At 44.2% G+C, this 11,492-nt stretch overlaps 1 protein-coding gene across 1 annotated transcript in view; it reads left to right on the top strand.

The window, feature by feature from the left end:
* The first annotated feature begins 707 nt into the window (after positions 1-707).
* LOC121839018 (sporozoite surface protein 2-like) overlaps positions 708-11,492 on the top strand; it is a 34,284-nt gene continuing 23,499 nt past the window's right edge. Inside the window, exon 1 of the mRNA XM_042295025.1 lies at positions 708-750. Within this exon, the coding sequence (XP_042150959.1) occupies positions 708-750 (43 nt within the window). The remainder of the gene's footprint in view (positions 751-11,492) is intronic.

The raw sequence follows: 11,492 nt of genomic DNA, 5'->3' as shown, positions 1-11,492 counted from the left end.
CTCCTCTGGGTGAATTTGAATAATGGAGAGTTTATCAGAGAACATTTCCCATAGAGATAATGCAATCCTGGTGCTGTGCCAAATCATTGTCACGCAGAGCTCAGATAACTCTGTCCTTTTGGATATAGCATTCCACATCCATGATATTCCTTGGGTTCATTGAGGGGCATAAAACAATATTTCAATGTGTCATCACTCCAAACCCTGCAACAAACATGACCAACAACCTTATGAGTCAAGCAGCTATACTGCCTCAAGAGGTGCTGGTATACCTACACTGCTATCTCATTTGTTTGTTTTAATGTCTTTTCCCCAATACAGCACTACATGTACGTGATGCTCCACATGTAAATCGGTAAGCTGTACAGTACTGCACTCGTTACCTCACTTCTTCCTAACCACTTGGGGTGATCCACCTCTCCTTTGATTGTTGTCTATAGTGGTGGAAGTTATGTTCTCCACCTGCCTCCACCTCAACCCCACCCTGCAGTCAGGTCAGAGTAGACCAGGTCCATTAGTTATGTTCTCCACCTCAACCCCACCCTACTGTCAGGTCAGAGTAGACCCGGTCCATTAGTTATGTTCTCCACCTGACTCCACCTCAACCCCACCCTGCTGTCAGGGCAGAGTAGACCAGGTCCATTAGTTATGTTCTCCACCTCAAACCCACCCTACTGTCAGGTCAGAGTAGACCCGGTCCATTAGTTATGTTCTCCACCTGCCTCCACCTCAACCCCACCCTGCAGTCAGGTCAGAGTAGACCAGGTCCATTAGTTATGTTCTCCACCTCAACCCCACCCTACTGTCAGGTCAGAGTAGACCCGGTCCATTAGTTATGTTCTCCACCTGACTCCACCTCAACCCCACCCTGCTGTCAGGGCAGAGTAGACCAGGTCCATTAGTTATGTTCTCCACCTCAAACCCACCCTGCAGTCAGGTCAGAGTAGACCAGGTCCATTAGTTATGTTCTCCACCTCAACCCCACCCTGCAGTCAGGTCAGAGTAGACCAGGTCCATTAGTTATGTTCTCCACCTCAAACCCACCCTACTGTCAGGTCAGAGTAGACCCGGTCCATTAGTTATGTTCTCCACCTGACTCCACCTCAACCCCACCCTGCTGTCAGGGCAGAGTAGACCCGGTCCATTAGTTATGTTCTCCACCTCAAACCCACCCTGCAGTCAGGTCAGAGTAGACCAGGTCCATTAGTTATGTTCTCCACCTCAACCCCACCCTGTAATCAGGTCAGAGTAGACCCGGTCCATTAGTTATGTTCTCCACCTCAACCCCACCCTGCAGTCAGGTCAGAGTAGACCCGGTCCATTAGTTATGTTCTCCACCTCAACCCCACCCTGCAGTCAGGTCAGAGTAGACCCGGTCCATTAGTTATGTTCTCCACCTCAACCCCACCCTGCAGTCAGGTCAGAGTAGACCCGGTCCATTAGTTATGTTCTCCACCTCAACCCCACCCTGTAATCAGGTCAGAGTAGACCAGGTCCATTAGTTATGTTCTCCACCTCAACCCCACCCTGCTGTCAGGGCAGAGTAGACCCGGTCCATTAGTTATGTTCTCCACCTCAACCCCACCCTGTAATCAGGTCAGACTAGACCTGGTCCATTAGAGAATGTACAGCATGTTGCGCTCTCCCAACAATAGCTAGGCAGCAACATGAGGACTGTATCCTAAATGGCATTCTATTCCCTTTTTAGTGCACTACTTTTGACTAGAGCCCCATGAGGAATAGAGGCCCTTTGGGACACAGATGAACTATTTTATCGACCCACAGTTCACCTCAGTGGTTGAATGTAATGCTGTAGAGATTCATATCACATACATTAGAAAACATCTGAGTCAAGACTCTACCCTGGGTTCTGTTTCCTTTCTGTCTGCTCAGCTTCTTGGTGCAGATCAAAACTGTCTATGAGGAGGAGAGAAGTGGGTCAAGGAGGCCGTGCTGCTCTCTTTTTCAGCCAGTCTGTACCCCTCACGGCAAGGCTCCAGGCCAGCCAAACATTACACCCTCTGGCTGACAGAACTCAGAGGATAGGCTCGCATCCTCATCCTTGTTATAGAAATGGGGAAAATGTTGTAAAATAATGTCCAGGTCTTGAGAGAACTGTGTAAATCGAATCCTCAGAGGACGGCTGGAATTCATACCTGATTTCCTCCTTTTATGAGACTAGATCTTGGAGCAATCATATGGCCTTATCTAACCCAGCTGTCAGGATGCCTCTATAACAGGAAAATGTTTTTTTAGAAATCTAACCAGCACACTGCTATGAACCCATGTTTTCTTTAGACAGTTGTTTAAGGTGAACAGGTATAAGTTAAAATGGCGCTGGAAGAAATGGCAGCAGTTTTACAGGTGCCAACCACCTTTTTTGCACTATTGGTTAGAGCCTGTAAGTAAGCATTTCACTGTAAGGTCTACCTACACCTGTTGTATTCGGCGCATGTGACAAATACACTTTGATTTGATTTGATTACAGTTTCTTAGACCATGTGGGCTGGGCATCCATCCTGAAGGTAAATAAATCAATAAAATCAGGTGCCAGATTTGGTGGTTGAATCTATCACATCTAAATATGTTGATTTATGGGACATTCATTGTCCCTGACGTTTTACATAACAGTTGTCCTGTGTGTCATTACTCTCTTCCAGACAAGGGGAAATCGCAAAGCCTCAGGCTCACGGTCTGGTCCACCGACCCAGGCTATGTCCCAAATAGCACCTTAATCCCTATACAGTGTCTTTGGAAAAAGTATTCAGACACCATGACTTTTTCCGTATTTTGTTACGTCACAGTCTTATTACCAAATGGATTAAATAAATACAAATCTGCATCAATCTACACACAATACCCTATAATGACAAAGTGAAAACCGGTTTTTAGATATTTTTGCAAATCTATAAAAACACAAAAACACAAATACCTTATTTACATAAGTATTCAGACCCTTTGCTATGAGATTCGAAATTGAGCTCAGGTGGATCCTGTTTCCATGGATCATCCTTGAGATGTTTCTACAACTTGATTCAAGTCCACCTGCGGTAAATTCAATTGACTGGGCATGATTTGGAAAGGCGCACTGTCTATATAAGGTCCAACAGTTGACAGTGCATGTCAGAGCAAAAACCAAGCCATGAGGTCGAAGGAACTGTCTGTAGAGCTCCGAGACAGGATTGTGTTGAGGCACAAATCTGTGGAAGGGTACCAAAAAATGTCTGCAGCATTGAAGGTCCCCAAGAACACAGTAGTCTGGCCAAACTGAGCAATCGGGGGAGAAGGGCCTTGGTCAGGGAGGTGACCAAGAACCCGATAGTAACTCTGACAGAGCTCCAGAGTTCCTCTTTGGAGATGGGAGAACCTTCCAGAAGGACAATCATCTCTGCAGCACTCCACCAATCAGGGCTTTATGGTAGAGTGGCCAGACAGAAGCCACTCCTCAGTAAAAGGCACATGACAGCCTGCTTGGAGTTTTGCCAAAAGGCACCTAAGACTCTCACACCATGATAAACAAGATTCTCTGGTCTGATGAAACCAAGATTGAACTCTTTGGCCTAAATGCCAAGCGTCACGTCTGGAGGAAACCTTGCAAGATCCCTATGGTGAAGCATGGTGGTGGCAGCATCATGCTGTGGGGATGTTTTTCAGCAGCAAGGACTGGGAGACTAGTCCCTTGAAAAGTAAAGTACAGCGAGATCCTTGATGAAAACCTTCCTCAGAGTGCTCAGGTCCTCAGACTGGGGCAATGATTCCCCTTCCAACAGGACAACAACCCTAAGCACACAGCCGAGACAATGCAGGAGTGGCTTTGGGACAAGTCTCTGAATGTCCTTGAGTGGCCCAGCCAAAGCCTGGACTTGAACCCGATCAAACCTATCTGGAGAGACCTGAAAATAGCTCTGCAGCAACGCTCACCATCCATCCTGACAGATAGAGAGGTTCTGCAGAGAAGAATGGGAGAAACTCCCCAAATACAGGTTCTCCAAGCTTGTGGTGTCATACCCAAGAATAATTGATGCTATAATCACTGCCAAAGGTGCTTTAACAAAGTACTGAGTAAAGGGTCAGAATACTATAAATTAGCAAAAGTGTCTAAAACCTGTTTTTACTTTGTCGTTATGGAGTATTGTGTGTAGATTGTTCAGGAAAAATAAGCTATTTAATACATTTTAGGAGAAGGCTGTAACATAACAAAATGTGGAAAAAGTCTAAGGGTCTGAATACTTTCCGAAGGCACTGTAGTGCACTACTATTGACCAGATGCCTATTGTAGTGCCATACATTTATTTTTATTTTTTTATTTTACCTTTATTTAACAAGGCAAGTCAGTTAAGAACCAATTCTTATTTTCAACGACGGCCTAGGAACAGTGGGTTAACTGCCTGTTCAGGGGCAGAATGACAGATTTGTACCTTGTCAGCTTCTGGTTACTAGTCCAACGCTCTAACCACTAGGCTACCCTGCCAACCCGGGGAATAGAGTGCCATTTGGGTCACAACAGTGCTTCCAACACGCACTGTCCCCTGTCTCAGGCTGTCTGCAGAGCCCCATGTAGACACACACAGGAGGCCAGAGGTTAACAGACACAGTGTGTTTGGTCCCAAGTACAGACACATATATATATATATCCACATTAATGTAAATGAATGGCTCTGGCCACAAGCTTTGGCTGTCAATGAGTGTTGTCCTGTGGGTGTCTGAGTCACAATGAACAGACGATGTGGTTTTTAACCTGGAACTAGGAGGCGTTTTGCTCGTTTTGATTTACAAAAAGCATTTCATTGGATTGAATCTGAGAAGTTATCACTTACATCTGTTTTCATGTCAGTTTATCTGTGTCAAGTGTGCTCCCTCTCTGGCCTCTAGGTCTCCAGGCTGCTCGTCATGGCGCAGCCCTGTCACCATCATTACGCTCACCTGGACTCTCTCACTTCCCTGGTTACCTTCCCTATATATGTCACTCTCTTTGGTTCCTTCCCTATATATGTCACTCTCTTTGGTTCCTTCCCTATATATGTCACTCCCTTTGGTTCCTTCCCTATATATGTCACTCCCTTTGGTTCCTTCCCTATATATGTCACTCCCTTTGGTTCCTTCCCTATATATGTCACTCTCTTTGGTTCCTTCCCTATATATGTCACTCCCTTTGGTTCCTTCCCTATATATGTCACTCCCTTTGGTTCCTTCCCTATATATGTCACTCCCTTTGGTTCCTTCCCTATATATGTCACTCTCTTTGGTTCCTTCCCTATATATGTCACTCTCTTTGGTTCCTTCCCTATATATGTCACTCCCTTTGGTTCCTTCCCTATATATGTCACTCCCTTTGGTTCCTTCCCTATATATGTCTCTCCCTTTGGTTCCTTCCCTATATATGTGACTCCCTTTGGTTCCTTCCCTATATATGTCACTCCCTTTGGTTCCTTCCCTATATATGTCTCTCCCTTTGGTTCCTTCCCTATATATGTGACTCCCTTTCGTTCCTTCCCTATATATGTCACTCCCTTTGGTTCCTTCCCTATATATGTCACTCCCTTTGGTTCCTTCCCTATATATGTCTCTCTCTTTGGTTCCTTCCCTATATATGTCACTCCCTTTGGTTCCTTCCCTATATATGTCTCTCCCTTTGGTTCCTTCCCTATATATGTCACTCCCTTTGGTTCCTTCCCTATATATGTCACTCCCTTTGGTTCCTTCCCCAGGCGTCATTGTTTCTGTATCATGTCTGTGTGTTGTTCACGTTTTCTTGTTTTGTATTATGTTGTGTTTATTTAATAAAACACACACTCCCTGAACTTGCTTCCTGACTCTCAGCGCACATCGTTACAATCTGTTTCCCTGACCACAGTTACATGCGTACAATAATGTGATTATTGTGGGTGGTAATAATAGTTTGTTTAAAACATTTTAATGCTTTGCAAGAAGAACGCTGTCCCGAATAATCCTGTTTCCATCTGAAACCAGGCTACCTGATGGGACTTTTGATAAATGCAGAAAATCTGACTACGTTCAGTTCGTATGTGGAAACTCTTTTCTTAGATGCATACTTTGTTTTTACGAACTCACTTCACTCGTAATAGAGGGATGCCCGCTCGGCTGATGCTAGCTCATGCAGAGATCAAATAAACCGCTGGAACACTGATTAAGATGTTTGTTCACATGTCCTGATGATTTGAAACATCGCTCATAAAACTTACTTAGACTATGACCTTTCTATCTCCATACTCAGCCTACTGCCATAATCAGTTTAATATCTAATTATTAGTGTGATGTAAACTCATTAAAACAAACCACCAAAGGTGCGTCCCAAATGGCACCCTTTTCCCTAAATAGTGTGTTACTTTTGACCAAAGCCCTATTGACTCTGGTCAAAAGCAGTGGAATAGCGTACCATTTGGGACGCACAAAAGTCAAGGTTAAAGGTGTGTCCTTTAAGAGAGAGATTTGTGTGTGTTTCCTTCGCTCCTCTATCGCCTCTTGCACCTGTGTTTGTGTTACTTAGGCAACATACAGAAGATATTTGTTACTTAGGCAACATACAGAAGATGTTTGTTATTTTGGCAACATGCAGAAGATGTTTGTGTTACTATTCAACATGCAGAAGATGTTTGTGTTACTAGGCAACATGCAGGAGATGTTTGTGTTACTTAGGCAACATGCAGGAGATATTTGTGCTATTTAGGCAACATGCAGGAGATGTTTGTGTTACTTAGGCAACATGCAGATGTTAGTTACTTAGGCAACATGCAGGAGATGTTTGTTACTAGTCAACATGCAGAAGATGTTTGTGTTACTTAGGCAACATACAGAAGATGTTTGTGTTACTAGGCAACATGCAGGAGATGTTTGTTACTAGGCAACATACAGAAGATGTTTGTGTTACTAGTCAACACACAGATGATGTTTGTGTTACTTAGGTAACACGCAGATGATGTTTGTGTTACTTAGGCAACATGCAGGAGATATTTGTGCTATTTAGGCAACATGCAGGAGATGTTTGTGTTACTTAGGCATCATGCAGAAGATGTTTGTGTTACTAGTCAACATGCAGAAGATGTTTGTGTTACTAGTCAACATGCGGAAGATGTTTGTGTTACTTAGGTAACATGCAGAAGATGTTTGTGTTACTAGTCAACATGGAGGAGATGTTTGTGTTACTAGTCAACATGGAGATGTTTGTGTTACTAGTCAACATGCAGGAGATGTTTGTGTTACTAGTCAACATGCAGAATATGTTTGTTACTTAGGTAACGAGCAGAAGATGTTTGTGTTACTTTGGCAACGAGCAGAAGATGTTTGTGTTACTAGTCAACATGCAGAATATGTTTGTGTTACTTAGGAAACATGCAGAAGATGTTTGTGTTACTAGTCAACATGCAGAAGATGTTTGTGTTACTTAAGAAGCATGCAGAAGATGTTTGTGTTACTTCGGCAATGAGCAGAATATGTTTGTTTGTTAAGTTCCTTGTTAGGCCTGTAGGAAAGTCTACTATCTGTTGAAGATATTTGAGATTTCTTAGGTTCATTGTTAGGCCTGTGGTTAAACCTTCTATCGGTTGAACAGATTTGCTAGGTTCCTTGTTCAAATCAAATCAAATCAAATTTATTTATATAGCCCTTCGTACATCAGCTGATATCTCAAAGTGCTGTACAGAAACCCAGCCTAAAACCCCAAACAGCAAGCAATGCAGGTGTAGAAGCACGGTGGCTAGGAAAAACTCCCTAGAAAGGCCAAAACCTAGGAAGAAACCTAGAGAGGAACCAGGCTATGTGGGGTGGCCAGTCCTCTTCTGGCTGTGCCGGGTGGAGATTATAACAGAACATGGCCAAGATGTTCAAATGTTCATAGATGACCAGCATGGTCGAATAATAATAAGGCAGAACAGTTGAAACTGGAGCAGCAGCACAGTCAGGTGGAAGTTGAAACTGGAGCAGCAGCATGGCCAGGTGGACTGGGGACAGCAAGGAGTCATCATGTCAGGTAGTCCTGGGGCATGGTCCTAGGGCTCAGGTCAGTTGAAACTGGAACAGCAGCATGGCCAGGTAGACTGGGGACAGCAAGGAGTCATCATGTCAGGTAGTCCTGGAGCTCAGGTCCTAGGGCTCGGGTCCTCCGAGAGAGAGAAAGAAAGAGAGAAGGAGAGAATTAGAGAACGCACACTTAGATTCACACAGGACACCGAATAGGACAGGAGAAGTACTCCAGATATAACAAATTGACCCCAGCCCCCCGACACATAAACTACTGCAGCATAAATACTGGAGGCTGAGACAGGAGGGGTCAGGAGACACTGTGGCCCCATCCGAGGTCACCCCCGGACAGGGCCAAACAGGAAGGATATAACCCCACCCACTTTGCCAAAGCACAGCCCCCACACCACTAGAGGGATTTCTTCAACCACCAACTTACCATCCTGAGACAAGGCTGAGTATAGCCCACAAAGATCTCCGCCACGGCACAACCCAAGTTGTTGTAAAACAATTTCCGACTTGAACTAACTGATATCCTGTGAATGTACGGAATGTGTGCAGGTTGGTGTGTGGTATTGTCTTTTAGAAGATTGACTGGTGGGATTGACTGTATTAAGCCTGTTAGAAGATGGTGGGATTGACTGTATTAAGCCTGTTAGAAGATGGTGGGATTGACTGCATTAAGCCTGTTAGAAGATGGTGGGATTGACTGCATTAAGCCTGTTAGAAGATGGTGGGATTGACTGTATTAAGCCTGTTAGAAGATGGTGGGATTGACTGTATTAAGCCTGTTAGAAGATGGTGGGATTGACTGCATTAAACAATTTAGAAGATGGTGGGATTGACTGTATTAAGCCTGTTAGAAGATGGTGGGATTGACTGCATTAAACAATTTAGAAGATGGTGGGTGACTGTATTAAGCCTGTTAGAAGATGGTGGGGTTGACTGCATTAAACCATTTAGAAGATGGTGGGATTGACTGTATTAAGCCTGTTAGAAGATGGTGGGATTGACTGTATTAAGCCTGTTAGAAGATGGTGGGATTGACTGTATTAAGCCTGTTAGAAGATGGTGGGATTGACTGTATTAAGCCTGTTAGAAGATGGTGGGGTTGACTGCATTAAACCATTTAGAAGATGGTGGGATTGACTGTATTAAGCCTGTTAGAAGATGGTGGGATTGTAGAAAGACACAGGTTGGTGGCACCTTCATTGGGGAGGACAGGCTCGTGGTAATGGCTGGAGTGGAATAAGTGGAATGGTATCAAACACATCAAACACACATGGTTTCCATGGTTTCCAGGTGTTTGATGCCATTCCATTTGCTCCGTTCCGGACATTATTATGAGCCGTCCTCCCCTCAGCAGCCTACACTGGAATATGGGTTTCCCTCTGACGTAGAAGTCCGTCACTGGCCGCGGACAGCATTTGGTTCTTTAACGCACACACACTTTCATCACTCCTCCCTGCTCCGTTATCAGATAAGTTAACAATGTGGGTCGACACACAAGTTATGTTCTGTCTTAGTACATACATTTCACACTTGTCAGTGTTCATTTTTAATATAAGTAATATGTATTATACTTATATATGTTGTGGATGAGAGCATTGCTTGTTTGTTTGTTCTGTTCCTCTCTCTATCTCTGTAGCTTCCGGGTATGCTGGATAAGGACCCGAGCTAAGGGAATTGGGCTGACTTTGTAGTGCCTGTTCCACATGGCTCATTAATGTAAATGGGCATATTGAAAGACACTGTCAGTAGTGATGTCATTTTGTAAATGTTATGTTGTGATATTGTTTCATAAACATGTTGCAATTTATATACTTTAGTATGTTTAGTTAATGTAAAATGTAGGTTTGACGAGTTAATTGCTCAATTAATTGGTGTTAATTGTTCTGAGGGGAGGGGCTAGCCCTACAAAAGGAGCCTCTTTCTGTTCATGGAAGAGGCCATTTTGGATTGAGCTGTTAACGGGGCAGCATTGTGTTTAGCTGGCCCATAAGGTATACGTTTGATGGCAGTACTGTTGTTTTTGTTCCAGAATCACTTTGTAAATAAACACCCTGAAGCACAGAAGAACATTTGGGGCTCCGCCATCTTTTTATTTTGACAGAGGTTGGGTTTTCCAGTATAGCCTTCTGGCCTACTCTACGTGATAGGTTAGGTTTTCCAGTATAGCCTTCTGGCCTCCTCTACGTGATAGGTTAGGTTTTCCAGTATAGCCTTCTGGCCTACTCTACGTGATAGAGGTTAGGTTTTCCAGTATAGCCTTCTGGCCTACTCTACGTGACAGAGGTTAGGTTTTCCAGTATAGCCTTCTGGCCTCCTCTATGTGATAGAGGTTAGGTTTTCCAGTATAGCCTTCTGGCCTCCTCTATGTGATAGAGGTTAGGTTTTCCAGTATAGCCTTCTGGCCTACTCTACGTGATAGGTTAGGTTTTCCAGTATAGCCTTCTGGCCTCCTCTACGTGACACCCTCATTTGAGATTGTTCTGTGGCTTTAGTACCAGGAAATTGGACAATTAAATTTTTTTACTATAGATTAATCTTAATCGCTCACCAAAGGATAAACCTTTATGAATGACCATTTATGGGTCTTTATTTCTGATGGGATTGACTACATTATTAAGCCTGTTTGAGATGGTGGGAGTGACTGCATTAAAAATACCAATGAATGTCAGGAGTTCCCATCCTCTGTGACAACTGAAGTTCAGGAAACGCTCACTCTGACATGGAAGCGGAAACTACTCAAAGGTCAACTCTAAGGTCAAATGTAACACGATGGTGAGAGAGTGGACCTCAGTGTGTGCCCTTCTGTGTCTCACCAACAAGCCATTCAGAAATGACGAGCCGGTCACTAACGTCTTCCAATGGGTTGTTTGTTACAGATGCAGAACACAGATTCATCCCTCCCCCATTAGATAAACGTTTATGAATGACGTCTTCCAATGGGTCATTTCCTTCCTTAAAACCCACAGCTGCTGAGAAACAGTCAGCTAACACTAAAAACAGCTTTCAGTCACACATTATTGTGAAGGATAACTCTAAAGATACACACACACACAAACACACACACACACACACACACACACACACACACACACACACACACACACACACACACACACACACACAAAAACCAGTGAATCATCATGCGTGCTTAAGCCACCACACTGCTGTTGTTATCCCACAATACAAACCAATGCTAGGTGTTGATAAACCTGCTTTGCCTCAGTCCTACCAGTCTAATGGTAGAAGGTGATCCTCAGTCCTACCAGTCTAGTGGTGGAGGGTGGGCCTCAGTCCTAACATTCTAATGGTGGAGGGTGGGCCTCAGTCCTACCAGTATAATGGTAGAAGGAGGTCCTCAGTCCTTCCAGTCTAGTGGTGGAGGGTGGGCCTCAGTCCTACAAGTGTAATGGTGGAGGGTGGGCCTCAGTCCTACCAGTGTAATGGTGGAGGGTGGGCCTCAGTCCTACCAGTCTAGTGGTGGAGGGTGGGCCTCAGTCCTACCA

This window comes from Oncorhynchus tshawytscha, linkage group LG13, assembly GCF_018296145.1.
Source record: "Oncorhynchus tshawytscha isolate Ot180627B linkage group LG13, Otsh_v2.0, whole genome shotgun sequence".
Lineage (NCBI taxonomy): Eukaryota > Metazoa > Chordata > Actinopteri > Salmoniformes > Salmonidae > Oncorhynchus > Oncorhynchus tshawytscha.
Note: the sequence above shows the minus strand (reverse complement) of the source record. Positions and strands in the feature narration are given on the sequence as shown.